At 37.4% G+C, this 20866-nt stretch overlaps 1 protein-coding gene across 1 annotated transcript in view; it reads left to right on the top strand.

The window, feature by feature from the left end:
• The window catches only part of WDR75 (WD repeat domain 75), a 34632-nt gene extending 17761 nt beyond the window's left edge, over positions 1 to 16871 (top strand). Inside the window, exons 7-21 of the mRNA XM_052635460.1 lie at positions 120 to 239; positions 679 to 767; positions 4693 to 4851; positions 5730 to 5789; positions 5880 to 5995; positions 7188 to 7363; positions 8502 to 8659; positions 9132 to 9312; positions 10296 to 10390; positions 11537 to 11632; positions 12227 to 12396; positions 12885 to 12944; positions 15608 to 15757; positions 16110 to 16201; positions 16488 to 16871. Coding sequence (XP_052491420.1) covers positions 120 to 239; positions 679 to 767; positions 4693 to 4851; positions 5730 to 5789; positions 5880 to 5995; positions 7188 to 7363; positions 8502 to 8659; positions 9132 to 9312; positions 10296 to 10390; positions 11537 to 11632; positions 12227 to 12396; positions 12885 to 12944; positions 15608 to 15757; positions 16110 to 16201; positions 16488 to 16692 — 1927 coding nt within the window. The 3' untranslated portion in view covers positions 16693 to 16871. The remainder of the gene's footprint in view (positions 1 to 119; positions 240 to 678; positions 768 to 4692; positions 4852 to 5729; positions 5790 to 5879; positions 5996 to 7187; positions 7364 to 8501; positions 8660 to 9131; positions 9313 to 10295; positions 10391 to 11536; positions 11633 to 12226; positions 12397 to 12884; positions 12945 to 15607; positions 15758 to 16109; positions 16202 to 16487) is intronic.
• The last annotated feature ends 3995 nt before the right edge of the window (positions 16872 to 20866 follow it).

Genomic DNA, 20866 nt, shown 5'->3' with positions numbered 1-20866 from the left:
TATATTCAATACATCTGAGAGCTCACCAGTTTGGCTTGATAAGGATGGCCCTCCCTTTTACCTAACTATATCATACCCACCAAGTCTTTAATAATCAAGGTGAAATTTTTTTCTTCTAGGTTTACCTTATCATCATCAAGAAATAAGAAACACGCTAGGAACAACTTTACATGTGTAGCATGTCACCCAAAGGAAGATTGCATAGCAACTGGTCACAAGGATGGCAAAATTCGTCTTTGGTCAGTTTACTCGTGAAAAGCTTGATGATCATTTATTTCTTCTGGATTAGTCCTGCAGAACAGGGATGTACCTGGGTACAGGGAGAAGGACAGAACCGAAAAGCAGCTGCTAATAGTAGAGATGAGGCTTTGCTGGCGTCCTCCCTTTCTTATATTACTGTACTCTTCGCTGCACAGACTTACTATTGTAAGATTTCCACCCTTGGCCCTAGGAGTAAAAAAGGTGCATTTTATCTATAAGAGAGCTTTTTGTCAGCCTTTAAGTAAAATGGAAAGAGTAACAACAGTGAATATTGAACTAGTAGGATACTGTGATGGTTTGTTGTTTGCAGAAGTGACTGGTTTAGAAATAGAAAGTGTTCTTTTTGCACATTAAAACCAGCAAGCTTGATAAACATACCCCTTTGACCAAATTAAGAATTTTGGTTTTCTCCAACAGGAGGAATTTTGATGATGAAAAGAAATACACATATACATGTTTACATTGGCACCATGATTTGGTTATGGATTTGGCTTTTTCAGTGACAGGTAAGTGCAGATTTAATCATTAAAATGAACTTTTGAAATGTGTGAACCAGGTATTTTAATTCACTGTATATATAGTCTGAAAGACTTAAAATTGCCTGGACCAAATGAATTTTAAGCGCTTATATTACCCGTGTTTTAGGCACAGTTAGCACAGTGCTTATTGCACAATACCATTTGCTTAAGGTTTCAGAGCCCTTCAGAGTATCAAAGTGTACACCTTTCATAAAGCCTCTTGTTAATACACACCTATTTAAATTATATTACTTTTTTGTTTTAATATATGTGCACATTGTCAAGTCCTTGCTGTCCATGAGTCTAACGCAGTTTATCAAGAGCAAGTGACTGCTAATGCTTCACATCCATTATCTCAATTCATCGTTGACTCCAAAAATAATAGGCACCTTTATTCTCATTGTACAGATGCCATAAATGAGCTTTATAGTTGACAACTAACTTGCTTAAAAGGTCACATGGCTAGTAAGTTCGATTTGGACCTAGATCTAGTTCAAAACTTTCTTTTTTTTACCTATTAGATCGCCACATTCACTGTTTGAAGTTAATTCAGTCCTTCGTTCCATTTAAGCTGCATGAGAGTGGCTGTAATGAGTAAAAATACCTCCTTGGAAATAGGATGACCTGCAACAGAAATTTGGGGTACATTTTGTCTTTGGTTACTTTAGCATCCCTACACCTGTGTGCTGAAAATCATGTCATATTTTGACTGGTTCCGAACAATGCAGGGGAGGGGGTGCTAGATGCTCCAGGGGTTGATGTCCCTGGAGAAAGTGGATTTTCTTCCTGCAAGTCTTCCTAGAGATGGCCAGGACAAGTCTTAGTGCTGTGTGCCCTGGATTCCTACAGGGTTTCTTGGGTTTAACTCACTGGAGCCTTGGGAAGTAGAAGGTATCCTCAGCCCATTTGTGCTTTTGATTTTGGGGGTTGGGGAGTGGTATCTGGAAGGGTGGGACCCAGCCTGATACGCTTAGAGTAGTACAGCAGGAGTCCAGCCTCGACATACAGGATCTGAGAACAAAAGGAGAATGAAGAGGGTGTTAACCCTGTGGATGGAAGGCTTAGGCCGTCTTATCTTTAACCCCACCCCCACCCCAGCCCCCAGAGTACAAATGAGGGTGTTTGTGGCGTTTTGTATATATGCGTCTGTAATGTTCAGGCAGTGTCTTTATTCTTTCCTGACCCAAGGCGGGTTCTTTTGCCCTTGCTACTCAGTTTGTTTCTCTCTGCTGTGGCCCCTGCTCAAATCAGAACCAAGATCAGCTGGTAAATATTGTCATTGTGACTTTTCTCTTTTGTTGTCCTTACCCATCTTGCCCCACCGCCTGTCAAGCTAGTTATTAGTCATAGCTTTCTTGATGGCCTTACTTATCCTTAAGCCCTGGAACATTCAGGATCGGCCTTTTCAGGTGGGGTTAGGGAAGAAGGCATAGTTAGATTAGTTGGTACTCCAAGAAAGTAAAAACGAATACCAGAAGCCTCTGCTGTGACCCAGGGCTTTTGTACAGGACGTACTGCAGATCATCTTGGCTAATAGCTGAATTCTTGATGTCATTTTTTCAAATCACATGACTGTTTGTAAACAAGGAGTAATATAGTACATGGTTGTCAGTGAAATGTTAGAATTGACCCTGAATGTGTATAAGAGATAATTGAAGAAAGAAATTAGTTGTCTGTGCAAACAGTTTTTAGAACTATTTATAAGTTAGGGTAAATATTAACTGTATAAACTGTTTTGGCTCCGCTTTGAACCCAGTCATGCTGTCTGTGAAAGCATCTAATTTTTGTTGTTTTTTAAATTATGAAAATAACACATTTACAGGAGACCTGGAAAATATAAAACAAAGTTATATGTAGTTTCACTGTATATATTACAGTTGTCTGTTTTAAGTCAATAAATTAAGATTTTTAGTTAGTTTCAATATCAAACTCTCAGAAATTATTAGAATGAATGTACAGATGAGTCCAAGTAGTAGACCTGAAAAGCACTATGAACCAATTTGACGTAATTAAGATTAATACAATTTTCACACAACAGTAGGATACAAATTTTATTCAAGTTCCCATAGACTGTAAACTAGGAGATATCCAGACATAAGACCAGGTGCAGAAATTTTGTAGTCATAAAGTATTGATCTTATAGAGTCTGTTCTCTTTTTACTGTGGAATTATGTTAGAGATCAGTATCAAAAGATATCTGAAAAAACCCACATGTTTTCTTCAAGTGCAGTGTGACCTTTACCAAGAGAGATCTTTGCCTTAGCCATTGAAAGACTCAATAAAGGTAGAGGACTGAGAAACAGAGGGTGGTTGCAGAGAATCTTTTAAATGAGAAATGAATAGCAGAGCTACTTTAAAAAATCCCATGTATTTGGAAATTAAATGTCCACTTTTGAATGAGGGGTATATCTAAGATGCCATAACAAGGAAAATTACAAAATATTTGTAATAGAATAAAAGTGAAAAGAGAATTCACCAGAATTTTTTGCAAGCAGCTGATACTGCTCAGTGCAATTAAATACAATGTGGAGTCTTAAATAAGGTATGAAAACAAATAATGGACACTAACATAAAAATTTGAAATGTGAACAAAATCTGTACTTCAGTTAATAATACTGTATCACATGTTAATTTTTTTTTTAATTTTTATTATGTTGTGTTAGTTTCTGCCATACAACAATGCAAATAAATTGCACATACATCCCTGCCGTCCCTAGCCCCCCTGCCCTGCCCCCATCCGATGCCTCCAGGCCATCACAGAGCACCGCACGGGGCTCCCTGTGATGCCCGGCAGCTTCTCACCAGCTATCCATCTCACACCCGAGAGTGCATACACGTTGATGTTACTTTCTCTGTTCATCCCTCTCTCCCTCCCCCACTGTGTCCACAAGTCCATTCTGTGTCTGCACCTGCATCTCCTTTCCTTCCCTGCAAGTAAGTTCATCAATATCACTTTTTCTAGCTTCCATATTTATGTGTTAATATACTATATTTGTTTTTCTCTTTCTGGCTTACTTAACTATAACAGATTCTAGGTTCATCCACCCTGCTAGCATCTAATTTGTTACTTCATTCTGATCTTTAAGCCTTTCTTATTTCAGTGCTGTAGGTCCTCAGGTTAATGTTGAATAAAAGTGGTATGATGTTCCCAACACAGGGGGAAGGTTTTCAGTGTTTCACCACTAAACTACTCGTAGATTTTCTATAGGTGTTTTGGTGAAATTTTAAAGGTCTCACTACTTGTTTACTAAGTTTTTATTATAGGTGTAGAATAATATCATTTACGTTCTCTGCATCTATAATAAAATACTGATAATTTATTTTTCCTTTATTCTCTAAGTAGAGTTCATTACACTGGTTTATTTTTCAAATGTTAAAATAACCTCACATTGCTACAATAAACTTTACCCTGCAGTGATGTCCTGTGTTTTTAGTGTATCATTGGATTCAGCTTGCTGTTTTAATGAGGTGGTTTTTGCCTGTTAAGAAATTGGCTTGCACTTTTCATATGGTGTACTAGTTTTGGTGCTGAAGTATGCTGGTCTTCAAAACAAATTGGGAAGTGTTCTTTTATTTTGTTACCTGGAAGAGAGTAAAACTGGTTTATTTCTTCTTTAAATGTTTGGAAAAGTTCACTAGTGAAGCCATTTGGGCCTGGAGGATGTTTGTGTTACCCAGATTTTCTAGTTATTGGCAGAATTGGTCAGCAACGAAGTAGTCACATTACTGGAAAGAGAAAAAATCCATGAATCAGTGATCTTTAAATCTTTTGTCTTACAAGTTTATTAAAAGATATAAAGACACTTGTTTGCATGTTTTTTAAAAAGTTTTTCTCTAACGTAGGAAAACTCACAACATTTATTATATCTTCCTGTTTTTTCTGTCTTTTTCATTTCTTTGGGTGGATGAGAAGGCAGCAGTCTGCTGAGCGGTGGCCGTGAGTCTGTCCTCGTAGAGTGGCGTGAGGCAGCAGAGAAGAATAAGGAGTTCCTCCCCCGCTTAGGAGCTACCATTGAACATATCTCAGTGTCACCAGCCGGGGATTTGTTCTGTACTTCACATTCCGATAATAGTAAGTCTGAATTTGTTGTCGTGAGGAAATATGATTTTGTGTAATGTCATAAGTCAGCTAGCGTCTGTAGGGAATGGAAAACAGCAAAGCAAGAGTAGCATAGGATTTAACCAGCCTATTTTTCTCTTCCATTTCTCATCTTTTCTCCATCCCTTTCTTGCCCTTAGATGCCACCAGAATCCTACATTTCCAGAGATGTTTTTATGAGAGTATAGGGCTGAGTGTATATAGTTATTGTTGTGCCACTTACATTTAAAGATCTTTTTCATGTGGGATGATGGGGGGAATAAAAGAAGGGTTTTGAAATGGGCGTTTGTGTTTTTACAATATAATGGCATTTTTGTAAGAATGCTATGAGATTTTCCTTCGGTATGACCACTATCTCAGTGTGAGAGCTATTATCTCACTGTGAGATTTTGACAGAAATGGAGGCTGTCTTGTGATTGCGCCAACGCATTTAGTCATCCTGTTATAACTCAGCTGAGATGTGAATCCCGTAGCCCACTGCCTTGTTTCACCTCAACAGCGAGCATGGCCGACCAACCCATTGGTGCAGTGATTCATTTCAAAGTAAACTGTAACCATCTCTTTGGGGGCAAATAAGTTTCTGAATTAACATTTTCAGTGTAGTCATAGTCACAGCAGAAAACTAGAGGTTCCAACAGGGACTGAAAGGTGGGATGAAAAGCCCTCATCCCACCCCTAGTTTTTCTGTTAAAGAACAAACTATAGTCCTAACTCTCCAATCACACCCCAAGAACATAACTCAGTTGTCTTCTGTATTCTGGTATATATCAGAAGAATATAAATTCACCTTTTTTTTTTTTTTGCCTTGAAATCTGACTCATTTATGTTTAACTGTTTGTTTTTACCCACAGAGATAACAATCATTCACCGAAACCTTGAGGCGTCTGCAGTAATTCAAGGCCTAGTGAAAGGTACTGCAGACCTTTGGCTGTGGAATGGTGTACATTTTTTAAAGTGAATATTTTTCTGATTTCAGCTACTATTCATCACTTGTTTTGCAGACAGAAGTATCTTTACCGGTTTGATGATTGACCCAAGAACTAAAGCTTTGGTTTTGAATGGGAAACCTGGCCACCTGCAGTTTTATTCTCTCCAAAGTGATAAACAGTTATACAATGTAAGATTTTGATGCATTAACTAATCTTAAAACTAGTAAAATTTTTATAGCACCCACTGGGGTCAGGTAACTTTTGTGACTTCTTAAGATGCTGTGCCTATGTTATTTAAACATTGTATTATCAGTTGTTTACAGCATGATCCTAACGAGGCCACGGTTGCAGATGAAGTCTGCCTGTAAAAGCCAGTCAGGGCTGTTGTGTAGGCTCTTATTTTATTGTTTCAGACAACACTAATTAACTGTTAGACACATCTCTACCTTTGAGTAGATACCTCTGTCTACCAGAAGGATGGGATATGAGAATATGTGGATTGACAACACAGACATGTCTGTGTTTTGTGGCAAAACAGTGTCATATGTGCATACTGAAGATAAAATTTTCAGTGTAGATTAAAGAGGAACACTTTCTGTAATCCTAATAAATGCAGTTTAGACTTTCCACTTTTTCTTTTGTGCCTCACAGTACCCTTTATTGGAGAAGGAAATGGCAACCCACTCCAGTGTTCTTGCCTGGAGAATCCCAGGGATGGCGGAGCCTGGTGGGCTGCCGTCTATGGGATCACACAGAGTCGGACTGAAGTGACTTAGCAGTACCCTTTATAGATTTCTATTACAGCCTCTCTAACACTTTGTCTCTTTCCCTCCAACACCTTTTAACCTCTCAAAGGAAGAAAGCTTACTGATCTTTGTACATTTCTAGTACAATGCCTGGAAATAGTAGACACTGAATACATTTTTAGATGTAGATGAGGAAATAGAATAAAGGAAAAAATTATAAATGCTCATCTGTTTACAGTATTGTTCTTTTTTCACTCCTTAAAAATTGTAGGTTTTATTTTTGCTCTCTTTGTTTCTAGTGATGTGCAATCTAGTCTTGAGATTTTATATAAAACTATAAAGAAAAACATTACTGTAATCTAAGATTCTGTTCTAAGATCTATAAATGGAACATAATCATTACTAAAATTCAAGATCGTTGAAAAATTATCACCACTGAATTTTATGTTATATAATATGCTTCATTTTTTAATGGCAGTTTTGATCACTATAAGCAATTGTTAGTTCATTTTTGTCTAAAAGTTTGTTACTCTAGATTCCAGAAGGTATCTATGATGTGGTTAATATTCCTTGACTGCTTTAACATTTACGTATTTACATTAATAGAAATTTTGGATTTTTTTTAACCCATCAGTTAGATATTATACAGCAAGAATATATCAATGATTCTGGTCTGATCCAAATTGAGCTAACAAAGGCTGCATTTGGCTGCTATGGTAATTGGCTTGCAACGGTGGAACAACGTCAAGAAAAGGAAACTGAGCTTGAATTGCAAATGAAACTATGGATGTATAATAAGAAAACACAAGGGTAAGATTACCTATATAGCTGTGCAGAGCAGAAAATTATTTGACTTTCTAGCTTGTGGTTTCAATTATTGGTCTTTTTGATACATTTATATTAAGAGAAATGAAGGAAGTGTTACTCCTCTAATAAAGCCTTTAAGCTTTCTGCTCTGAGAAAGCAGTGGTGTCTTCCAAGTTATGAGTCACCTCATTGCATAAATGAGGAAACATGGAGAAGTGACACCCCCAAAGACACACCTAATTCCAGGCAGATCCAAGATTAGAACAGCTGTCTTTGTTCCTTGGCTCTTTTATTGATGTTAGACTACCTTCTTTGGGAAAAATGACAGTAGCAGGTGGTGGAAGTGTGGTGTGGTGCAGTTTCGACTAGATAAGGAGCCCACTGGTTTCAGTTAGTATGGCAGTAATAGCTATTTATCAAGTCCTTGCTTGTCAAGACCTAGGCTTAGTGCTCTGTGCCAGTTATCTTGTGAATCTTCAAAAGATAAGCCTGTTGTTGCATTTTACAGGTGAGGAAACAGTCCCTCCATACCACTCTCATAACCTGGACTTTTAAAAAATCTGTCAGCCAGACCGGACCACTGCCCTGATATTCTAGAAAACAGTACTAGCATGAGTTCCTCTCATTCACACCAGTGTTCTGTCGAGGCAGAAACAAACTTCGGGAGGTAGTTTGGGTGACTTATTAAATGCTGACCAGGGCAGTTTGAAATAGGTAGTGTTTCTTTACCTTCTTGCCACAAGGAGGGGCTTTATAGCCATTTCCTTTTTTGCGTTTTTTTTTTTTCAAAATAGGTATATGTGTTCTGCAGTTTTCCTGTATTTTAGTGTAGTAACCTTTCAAGCGTCATGTTTTGACAGACCCCTATTTTATACTCATTCTGTACCAGTAAGTTGACACTACGAATCATCTGTGTTAATGTAAGTTACCCGAGGCCAGAGCTAATGTGCTGGAACTCTTTGCATCTTTAGTCTGTTAGTGACAGAGCACTCAATTGTTGGTCATTCTGGTGGTAATATATAAGTTGCCTAATCTTAAAGATTCTATTGGAAAATGTACAACTTGTAAGGAATTCTTAATACTCAGTGATAGTATATCATATTGTCCTGGTATAAAAATAAATTGGTTTCCTTCCTACTAGGTTTGTTCTTAATACAAAGGTTAACATGCCACATGAGGACCACATCACAGCTCTCTGTTTCTGTAATGCAGAAAAATCTGAAAGCTCCACGTTGGTTACAGCAAGTAAAGATGGCCACTTCAAAGTGTGGATATTAACAGATGATTCTGATATATACAGTAAGTTGCTTAAATATAGTATATGCATATGTAGTGTACAAGTTTAAGAATTGGTATGTTTAACTCATGAAAATTATATCCATTCTGGGAGGATTTTTTCAACTATAATTCTGTAGACCATTGCCTAATTTCAAATGATTTGGGAAATAACATTTTTACATCTTTCTTTCCCAAATCTTTACTTATTTTATGACATTCTTGATTAAGTGTATGCTAATTATTCCATTCTATGAGGAAAGAGTTTAAAAAAAAAAAAGTTCCTCCCTTTCGCAGTTACTGCCTTTACTCTTCCACTAGAGGAAGGCCAGGGTCTCTTGGAAGGGATACAAATTTCATATCAGTCAATGATATGTAACTAAATCTGGGGGAGGAAAGTTTTTTGTTGCCTGCTTGTTTTTTAATATGTGTGTCTACTAAGTTCCCTAAAATATTACCTAACATTATACTATTTTTATGCTCTATATTTCCACAGAAAAGGCTGTTGGCTGGACCTGTGACTTTGTGGGTAGTTATCATAAATACCAAGCAACTAACTGTTGTTTCTCTGAAGATGGCTCATTACTAGCAGTTAGTTTTGAAGAAATAGTTACAATATGGGATTCAGAGACTTGGGAACTTAAATGTACATTTTGTCAACGAGCTGGGAAAATAAGGTAGGTAAATTATTGGGAGAGTATAAACTACTGGATTTTTTTTTTTAAATCAAACTAGTCTTTCTACGTAAACTTTAACAATAATTTATGCTTTCTCCAAAGGTATCCTGTGTGTCAGTGGTGCCACCAAAATACTGGGAAGCTAAGAAATGCTGTGTTTGTAAACCATGTGCGTTAGTTTTCTTGGTTGTACTACAGCTGTAGATGCCATGCATAAGCCTCGGTAGATCCAGACAGTGTACTTTCTCTGCATCTTCATAAAAGCAATGTTACACTCAAACTTCATTATTTTTAATAATGGCAAGAGAATTAACAATAATATCTTCCATTTTATTTTAGGTCACTTGAGCATTTGAGGACAGAATGGCTAATTTTTATAATTTCTAACATACCTAATTCTGAATTTACTTTATAAAACTTCACAATTCATATTGCAAATCTGCCTCTTGAGGCAAAAAAAAAAGCATAAACGGTTTTAAGTAACTTGGTATGTTTCACATACATGTTCTCTATATGTGCCAATTACTGTACAGCATATTAGAAAAGAATCGGTCATCAGATCTGTTTTCCTAAAGAAACAAAATAGCTCAATAAACCTTTCCTTTTGTGCTCCTTACCCCCTTTTTCTGCAGGATAATTAGGAACAAAAACGTGTGTGTATCTAAAACTCTGCATTGCACAAAACTAGTACTATGTGGGAAGTCTGCAGTCCTTTGTAACTGAGTGTGGTAGAACTAACTGTTGTTGACTTCCCTGTTTTAATCTAGGGTGAGAAGTCTGCAGTCCTCTGCAACTGAGTGTGGTAGAACTAACTTGTTGACTTCTCTTTTTTAATCTAGGGTGGGTAGTCTGCAATCCTCTGTAACTGAGTATGGCAGAGCTAACTTGTTACCTTCCTTGTTTTAATTTAGGGCAGGAAGTCTGCAGTCCTGTGTAACCAAGTGTGGTAGAACTAACTTGTTAACTTCCTTGTTTTAATCTAGGCACCTTTGCTTTGGGAGATTGACTTGTTCCAAGTATCTTCTTGGTGTCACTGAAAATGGCATTCTGTGCTGTTGGAATCTGCTCAGTTGTGCATGTAAGATATTTTTTGCTATAAAGTGGTATCAGAGCACATAGGAAAATTTGGAGTGCTATGCCTATAATAATAGACTTTGATTACAGTTGGCTCTTGAGTGATGCAGGAGTTAGGGTCATTGACCCTCTGCACAATCAAAACTTCACACATAACTTAGAGACATCCCTCTGTGGATTCAGCCAGCCTTGGATTGAACAGTGCTGTAGCATTCACTGTTTTAAAAGTCTGTATATATGTGTACCCGCTCAGTTCAAATTCGTGTCATTCAAGGGTCAGCTGTATTTATAAAGGGCTTCCCGGGTGGCCCTAGCGGTAAAGAATCCACCTGTCAACGCAGGAGATGCAAGAGACTCAGCCTTGTTCCCTGGAAGAAGGCTTATTCCCTCGAGTGGGAAATGGTACCCTGCTCTGGTATTCCTGCCTGGAAAAGTCCATGGACAGAGGAACCTGGCAGGTTCACAGTCCATGGGGCCACAGAGTGGACACAACTGAGCGCACACATGTGTAGACCTGCTCAGTTCAAATCTGCGTTATTCAAGGTCGGCAGTGTTTATAAATTATTGCCTAATTTTCAACAAATCAGCTTCCATCGTCCTTGCTTTTTTCCCCACTGTCTTCAGTGTGTATGACTGCCGCCCTCCCTATTCTCCATCCTCCCAACAATTTGTGGAAAGTTTCTCTAATTCATAATGCATATTAACCTGCAGTGCCCCTGTCAGCATTAAATTTGAATGGAGCCTATTAACAGTCCTCATAACAAACATGGACTCTGTGGCATTTTACTTATTCAAGTATGTTTGGAAGGTATGGTGGTTGCTTAGTAATGAATGTTTATAACTTATGATGATTCTGGTTAACATTTTGCCCACATTTAGCAGTAGTGGAAAAGCATCAGACCATCGTTGCACTGAAATAATAACCGTTTCATTGCATGTGGAAGATATACTCTGTTTTTTTGCTTCCTGCCCCTCATCTTAGTGCAGATTTGCACAGATAATTTCAGTACGTTGACTCTGTATTATCTGGAAGCATAAAATCCCTCTTCCTAAGAATAATAAAATTGATTGTCCCAATAAATATTGAGTACCTACTTTAAGAAAGCTTTTGGTAAATCTCTTCTTAGAAGTGAATCCCTTTTTCCCCCAGTGGAATGGAGTACGAAATTAAATGTGAGAGTTATGGAACCTGATCCCAATTCAGAGAATATTGCTGCAATCACTCAGTCTTCTGCTGGTTCAGACTGTAAGTACACACATTTCTTTGACAGAAGAAATCTGTTAACCTAAATTTTCTTTTTAGCATCTTTAATGTAATTTGAATTAAACTTTTCTTTGGATCAAAAGCCACTTGCCTGACTACTGCTCTTCCTTGAGTTCCAGCTTGAGGACGTCCCTCATTTTTCAGCATGTCATCTTCTACTCAGTCTTCAAAATCCAAGAGAGATTTCACCTCTTTGAAGGATTTTGAAAGCACCCCCCAACCCCCAAGGAGCTTTAATCGTGCCTTCTCAGTGACCTTAAGGCTCCACAGATGTCTGTTCTAGAGCTTAAGACAAAAAGTACTTCTGCAGTGTTTTGGTGTCTGTTTTCTGCAGTTGGCCCTGCTCTCAGAATTAGGAATTTTTCTTTCTCTTTTTCATCTTCAAAGCCCTTGTTCCTAACCTGCTTGACACATAGTAGGCATCATGTAGATACTTGTTGAATCAAAGCCTAAAATAATCATGACCTGGGCCATTTACTCAATGGGGTAAGTCCCAGGGTGAGTATGGTCCTCCAACCTGAGGCTAGAACTAACCTTTGCCAGGAAAATGTTATTGTCTGTTTTTTTTTCCTCTAGTGTTTGTATTTAAACCTAGCGAGCCAAGGCCATTGTATATTCAAAAGAATATCTGCAGAGAGGAAGTCTTGTGGGGAGTGTTTGTTCCCCGAGATGTCCCTGAATCATTCACCTCAGAAGCTCACCAGTGGCTGAACAGATCCCAGTTTTACTTCCTAACAAAATCACAGGTAACCATCCACCTCAGAAAAGGCAGTCATTAGTATGTGTGAAATAGTTTTATTAAGGATTACCCCTCCTCTCCCTACCCACCTCAACCCACTGCCAAATCATCTAATATGCTCAGTACAGTCATATTATTGGTGGGAGTATATTAGCCCCCACCTTTAAGGCTATTTCTTGTATTCATTCATTCCATGACAGTAAAAAAGATATGATCTAAAAGATAATTAGAGTATTGTGAATGGTATTTGTTAGAATGGCCTTTTTTTAACTTTTTTATTTGAGTTACCATAAAGAAATCAGTGGCTTAAATTAAATCTATCAGTTGATTTTGTGTATATATATATCTTTCAGAACAATCTTAGAACTGTCACAGCAGTTACTAAATACATTTTCTGTGAGCATATATATATATAAGCATGAAAAGTTGACATTATTTTCTAACTTTAATATCTACAGTTTATATTTTGCATCATTAATTGACCTCTCTTTTCAGAGTTTATTGACATTCAGTACACAGTCTCCAGAAGAGAAACTCACACCCACAAGCAAACAGGTACGTTCTGGTCACTTATAGCTCAGAGCATACACATTGCCTCTCTACAAAGATAAGTTTATCTTTCAAAATTCAGCCATGACAAAAATGTTTTACCTGCCCTGAAGTGGAGTTTTAAATTATATACTTAGAAACCACTTGCTTCATTTGATGTCATAGTGGTCTTTGAAATTGTAGTTTTAATTTGTAATGCTAGTGATATGCTGGTGATCCAAAGAATCAAATAGTTTTATGAGACTTTTGTGAGAAAATTTAAACTTCACCACCAAGTGCGATTACCCACAAAGATACTCCCTCTCAACTATTTAGTTGAAGTTTTTATTTACCTCTGTCTCTAAGAAACATGTTTATATTGCTAATTCTGGATTTTTCAGATCTAGGCATTAGATTTGGTCTTTTCTAATTGTGATCTACTGAAGTTGAAATTTCTTCCACACCCCTCCCCCCAAATACACAACATACACCCACATACACCCACATACATTCTGTCCCTAATCTTTCCAGTGTAGATAAATCTTAAATTTATCTTAGATCGCTGTTCATCCTTAAAAATGTTAACACAATTCATAACTGAGCCATGCAGTAACAAACAGGTTGTTTTCCCTTTTATGACCAGCTTCTTTTATCTGGAGTTAATGATTGCTTATCTTTTCATTTGCTCAGTTTCCTATTCTCATCTAGTGAAAGTGAGAGTGTTAGTTGCTCAGTCACGTCCAACTCTTTGAGACCCCATGGACCGTAGCCTGCCAGGCTCCTCCATCCATGGAATTTTCCAGGCAAGAATCCTGGAGTGGGCAGCCATTCCCTTCTCCAGGGGTCTTCCTGACACAGGGATCGAACCTGGGTCTCCTGCACTGTGGGCACCTAGTTCACCACCAAAGTCTATCCTAGAGTATAAGTCTTCTCTCATGGTTTTCATATTAGGTATTCTGAGTCTTGAAGAAGTATTTTCAAGAGCCTCTGACCTGCTTTTTTCTGAACTGATTGCCCTGTTATAAACCTAAAACCTGCTGCACAGTAGTCATCTTAGGATCTGCATTTGCTGCCATTCTGGGGATTCAGTCACCTCTACTGTAATAGATCTGTGGTTTATCGCTCACTTTGCTTACTCGTTTGCTCTGGTAAATATCTCCCTGTTGGTGTATGGGCAGTAAATTAAGACATTGCAGGTTTGAACTTGTTTTCTCTCCCATTTGATTGGTTGGTTACATAGAAATCTAGGTTGAAAATCATTTTGTCTTAGAACTTTGAAGATACTGTTATACTTTATCTGTAACCTGACTTAGTTTTCTCTGAAAATTCATTGAATTCATTCAGCATTTTTTTGTTGATCATTACTATATGCTCTAGACATTTAGGGTATCGGTGAATGGAAGGGTCAAGTCTCTAAATTTGTAGTGTTACAGTCTAATAGGAAGGTACAGATAATACACATTAGGTAAAATATATAGTATTTTAGAAAGTAATTATTTTTTTCCCATTTTTTATAGTGAGAGATTTCTTGTTTTTCATCTGATCTTATTTTTATATATATATATATTTGGGGTTGGGTTTTTTTTTTTTTTTTTTTTTTTTTGTATCTCTCGAATGGTTTATTTCCATTAGGTTTTTTCTTTTCAATCTGTTTTGGAGATTTTCATCAGAGTCTGATGATTCTTGGCTCTCTGCTTTTAATTAAAAGGGAGCAAGATCACCGTTTGAAAGTTCGCCTGGATGGAACTTGACCCCTGGTCTCCGCTAGCTGACTGAGCTGAAGTCATTACTTTTAGAACTTTCTTAGACTGGTCGTTAATCATCCAGATAGACTTCTTCCAGGTTCCTGCCTGAAAGGCATCACCTGACTCCAGCACTGTGGGAAGCGCCCTCTATGGGCCGCAGCTGCCTTCAGCTGCGCAGCCACCACCACCCTCTATAGCACGCTGTGCAGTCTAAAGAGGCACTTGGTTCTGCTCTTCAAGGAGCATACTGCCAGCCTTCTGCTGAGGCTGAGGAGGAGACCTGGAAACCTGAGAGCTCTTGAGATAGGCTTTAACCAGGCTAACTGGGTTTCTTTTTTTTTTTTTTTTAGCCTTTTTCAGAGGTACTATTAGTACCAATTCTTGAGCATTGTGAGATTCTACAGAATAAATTTGGAGAAGGAAATGGCAACCCACTCCAGTATTCTTGCCTGGAGAATCCCATGGACAGAGGAGCCTGGCAGGCAACAGTCCATGGGGTCACAAGAGTGGACACAACTTAGTGACCAAACCACACCGCCACAGCATAAATTGGGATGCTCCTTAGCGTTCGCCACCACCAGCTTAGAATCCTGTTCTCTTGGGTCTGCTAGGTTAGTTACCACCCTTCAGCCTGCTTTCCACTTTCCACATCACCCAGTGTCTTTATTACTGCAGATTTATGCCCTCCCCTTTGCTGCTGTTTTTATAGGACTGGGGGAAGAAGTAGTGGTAGGTGTGCATTTTGTTCTGTCATCCAAGTGTCCACGTTGGCTTTTCTCAGAGTAAATGGACTAGTCACAATTGCTTTCCTTGTGAAGTGAAAGAATCATACAAGATAACCTACAATTCCTTTCATCCCTGTTATTTTATTACTGTAGTACTTGGATCAGAAGGCAGTTCCTCCTTTTTTATTGAAACTATTTCCCTGTTCTTTAACCCTTACAGCTATTAGCAGAAGAAAGTCTTCCAACAACCCCATTTTATTTCTTACTGGGAAAGCACAGGCAGCAACAACAAAATGACAAGTTAAATGAAGCTTTGGAGAATGAGCTGGTACAGCTGCCCTTAACAGAAAACATCCCTGCAATTAGTGAGGTAAGTAATTAACTAATTACACAAGTTTATCATAACACTGAAACTAATAGTATAAATTAATTGCTTATACCTATGTGACATGGATTAAATACAGTAAAGCACTCTAACTAAAGTTGGAATTTTTGTGTAATCAATCTGTAACAAATAATTTTTGGATAGTCATTTGTGTATTGTGCAACTTTACTTCTCAAACTAAACGGTATAAAATTTAGGATTTCTGATGGGGTCGGAGGAGGGGTTGTTTGCATAAAAGTAGGAGTTGTTTGGTTTTTCATCAACAGAACCTGGTGTTGATAAAAGCCTTGGCATTTGCTCTTTTTAAATGGAACCCTGTTTTTCTGTTTTACTCTAGCTTCTTCGCACTCCAGCCCATGTCCTGCCATCTGCTTCTTTCCTCTGCTCCATGTTTGTAAACTCACTGCTGCTGTCTACGGAGACTAAGAGGTAAGGCTGTTCATTAGATGTGTTCAGATACTCTGTTTGGAGAAACAGGATGGTCTGTGATATCATTGATCACAATATTCTTTCCCTGTATTTCTCCTTCAGCTTTAATCTGTATTTACAGGGTATAGAATTACTAAGTCAAATAAATAAAATAAAAATATATTCAGTAACAAGAATTTTCATTAATTTTGTTCATATGATTTTTTCATAAGTATCTTAAATTAGAAAGTTATTGTTTAGAAATATTTTTCAATAGTAATTGCATTTTATTCTGTTATTGTTAAAGTGCTGAAGAAAATCCTGATGATGTCGATATGGAAGAAGAAAAAGAAAGTGATGATTCAGATGAAGAAAATAATTTCACTGAAAAGATCCAGGATACAAATAACACAGATTTGGAAGAAGACATTATACATCAGTTGTCAAAATCAGAAGAAAAGGAACTGAAAAAATTTAGGAAAGTAGACTACAGCTGGATAGCTGCTCTTTGAGCCTTGGAGGATGGGGGAGGGTTCTGCACTTTGTTTTTATGTTTTGACTTGTTTTCGTTATATGTTGATACTCCACAAATCTATTTAAATGTTATTTCTGTTCTTGAAATGTTAAATATTAACAGGCTTTACTTTTAAATAACTGGTAATATGAAGTTGGGTTTACATCACATTTTACAGTTGCCATATGTATCATCTCATTTCACATATCAGCCTTAAGGGAGAGCTGGAAGTTGAACTTAAACAGCATAAGTCCCCTTATCTGCAATTTGGAGATATAATAAAATTTTTTAAGGTTTTGTAGATAGTGTTTTAATTTCAGAATTCATTTGGTGGCCAAGTACGACTTGAACTGATGTGAGGTTCTCTACAGTCTTGATTTCAGCCCTCTTGTATGTTTCTCATAGAGAAATTTAGGGAGATGATTTGATTATGGTAGTATTTCGCTGAGAATGTTACATAATATAAGCTGCCTAAAATCTGGAAACATCATCTGACCCCATACCTTTCTGAGAAGGGTGTCTACTATGCTTGTAAATACGGTCTTCGTGTCAGCCTTAGAGCCGGTAAGAGCTAGTGTTACTCTGTCCGTGTTACTGTGTCTACTGAGTCATGGAAGAGTCCCTTAGGAGTTTTCCAATTCAGTGATCCTCTTCTGTAAAATCTATATTAAAAAGTTAATGCAAAAACAAGTGTACACATAAGTGCACATCTCAGGGAATGTTCACAAATTTGCTCTAAGTGGCTCTTTTTAAAATATTTTTTTAGATTCTATTTCTACTGTTTTGGGATTTTACACTTTTATATTGGTACTCATTGAAAGTAACCTTATAAATTTCTCTAATACACTTAAACATCTATATGATTTATGGACTTAGAGAGTGTCTTCTACTGACTATCTAGTATGGTGGTTAAAATAGTACATTTAACATCCCGTCATGTCTCTTTATGGCCACTCGAGTTAGTTGGTCGTTTTGTTGGTTTTCATGGATGCTAACACTGCTGAATAAATTGGTACAAAGCAGAACAATGATGGATCTTTTTTTCTCTTGTCACACACTGTCCCTTGCTCGGTTCTTTTCAGATAGCGTTTTGGAAAAATGATTAGATTTGATCCCTGCACTTATCCTCTTGTAATTTTGTTGAAAGTTCTATTTTGAGGTTCAGTTCAACTTCTTGAGGGTATAGCTTGTGATCTTAAAATTGCCTTTATATTTTCTTAATTTTTTCTCTCACTTAATTCATTAGCTTCATTGAATACATCACTGCTTCTAGTCAGAAGATGCAGAAGATGGCAGAACTGAGGTCTCTGGCCAAGGAGCTACTAGGAAAGAACATAGGAAATGGCGTTTCCCTGGACATTTTGCTCTTAGCCATTCACTCCCTTACAGCCTCTGCTCTATTTTCTCTTCTGATCTTTCTTCCAACTGAATGTGGTTTTCAAGAGTCAGGCAAATGTTTATTTTATTTAAAAAAAAGATAGCGTTGTGTTTTTTTATTATTGTACTTTAACTTATTACATTCTTTTTTCCTTTTTAATTTTTTTTTATTGAAGGATAATTGTTTTATAGAATTTTGTTGTTTTCTGTCAAACCTCAACATGAATCAGCCATAGGTATACATATATCCCTTCCCTTTGGAACCTGCCTCCCATCTCCCTCCCATGACACCCATCTAGGTTGATACAGAGCCCCTGTTTAAGTTCCCTGAGCCATAGAGCAAATTCCTGTTGGCTATCTATTTTGCATATGGTAATGTAAGTTTCCATGTTATTCTTTCCATACATCTCACCCTCTCCTCCTCTCTCCCCATGTCCGTAAGTCTGTTCTCTGTGTCTGTTTCTCCATCACTGACCTGTAAATAAATTCTTTAGTACCATTTTTCTAGTAGATTCCGTATATATGCATTATGTACTATATCTTTCTCTTTCTGACTCACTTCACTCTGTATAATAGGTTCTAGGTTCATCCACCTCATCAGAACTGACTCAAATGTGTTCCTTTTTATGGCTGAGTAATATTCCATTGTGTGTATGTACCACGACTTCTTTATCCATTCATCTGTCTGTAGACATCTAGGTTGTTTCCATGTTCCAGCTATTGTAAATAGTGCTGCAGTGAACAACGTGATACATGTGTCTTTTTCAGTTTTGGTTTCCTCAGGGTATATGCCTAGGAGTGGGATTGCTGGGTCATTTGGTGCTTTTATTCCTGGTTTTTTAGGGAATTTCCATACCGTCTTCCATAGTAGCTGTATCAATTTACATTCCCACCAACAGTGCAAGGGCATTCCCTTTTCTCCACACCCTCTCCAGCATTAATTGTTTGTAGACTTCTTGATGATGGCCACTCTGACCAGTGTGAGGTGATATCTCATTGTAGTTTTGATTTGCATTTCTCTAATAATGAGTGGTGTTGAGCATCTTTCATGTGTTTGTTAGCCATCTGTATATCTTCTTTGGAGAAATGTCTGTTTAGATCTTTTTCCCACTTTTTGATTGGGTTGTTTTTCTGGCATTGAGTTGTATGAGCTGCTTGTATATTTTTAAAATTAATCCTTTGTCAGTTGTTTCATTTGCTGCTATTTTCTCCCATTCTGAGGGTTGTCTTTTCACCTTGTTTATGGTTTCCTTTGCTGTGCAAAAGCTTTTAAGTTTAATCACGTCCCACTTGTTTACTTTTGTTTTTATTTCTGTTACTCTAGGAGGTGGGCCAAAGAGGATCTTGCTTTGATTTATGTCAAGTGTTCTGCCTGTGTTTTCCTCTAAGAGTTTTATAGTTTCTGGTCTCACATTTAGGTCTTTAATCCATTTTGAGTTTATCTTTGTGTATGATGTTAGGAAGTGTTCTAATTTCATTCTTTTACAAGTGCATGTGTGTGTGCTAACTTGCTTCAGTCGTGTCTGACTCTGCGACGCACCAGGCTCCTCTGTCCCTGGGACTCTCCAGGCAAAAATACTGGAGTGGGTTGCCATGCCTTTCTCCAGTCTTTTACATGTAGCTGTTCAGTTTTCCCACTACCATTTATTGAAGAGGCTGTCTTTGCCCCATTGTATATTCTTGCCTCCTTTGAAAAATAAAGTACCCATAGGTGCATGGGTTTATTTCTGGGATTTCTATCTTGTTCCATTGGTCTATGTTTTGTGCCAGTACCATACTGTCTTGATGACTGTACCTTTGTAGTATAATGTGAAGTCAGGAAGGTTGATTCCTCCAGCACCATTCTTAAGGCTGCTTTGGCTTGGGCTTTTGTGTTTCCATATGAATTGTGAAATTTTTTGTTCTAGTTTTGTGAAAAATGCCATTAGTAATTTGATAGGGGTCTCATTGAATCTGTAAATTGCATTTGATAGTATAGTCATTTTCACAATATTGATTCTTCCTACCCAGGAACATGGAATATCTCTCCATCTGTTTTTGTCATCTTTGATTTCTTTCATTAGTATTTTATACTTTTCTCTGTACAGTTCTGTTGTCTTCTTACTTAAGATTTTGCCTAGATATTCTTTTTGTTGCCATGGTGAATGGGATTGATTCCTTAATTTCTCTTTCTGATTTTTCATAGTTGGTATATAGAAATGCAAGTGATTTCTATGTATTGATTTTGTATCCTGCAATTTTGCTAAATTCACTGATTAGCTCTAGTAATTTTTTGATACTATCTGTAGGGGGTTTTTTTTATGTTTTTTCATGTCATCTGCAAATAGTGAGAGCTTTACTTCTTTTCTGATCTGGATTCCTTTTATTTCTTTTTCTTCTCTGATTGATGTAGCTAGGACTTCCAGAACTATGCTGAATAATAGTGGTGAAAGTGGATACACTTGTCTTGTTCCTGATCTTAGGGGAAATGCTTTCAGTTTTTTGCCATTGAGAATAATGTTTGCTGTAGGCTTATCATATATGGCCTTTACTGTGTTGAGGTAGGTTCCTTCTATGCCCGTTTTTTGAAGAGTTTTAATCATAAATGGGTGCTGAATCTTGTCAAAGGCTTTCTGCATCTATAGAGATGATCATACAGTTTTTACCTTTCAATTTGTTAATATGATGTATCACATTGACTGATTTCTGTATATTGAAGAATCCTTGCATTCCTGGAGTAAACCCACCTTGATCATGGGATATGAGCTTTTTGATGTGTTGCTGAATTCTGTTTGCTAAAATTTTGTTGAGGATTT

Source organism: Budorcas taxicolor, chromosome 2 (genome assembly GCF_023091745.1).
Source record: "Budorcas taxicolor isolate Tak-1 chromosome 2, Takin1.1, whole genome shotgun sequence".
Lineage (NCBI taxonomy): Eukaryota > Metazoa > Chordata > Mammalia > Artiodactyla > Bovidae > Budorcas > Budorcas taxicolor.
This window is presented reverse-complemented; position numbering and strand designations above follow the sequence as displayed.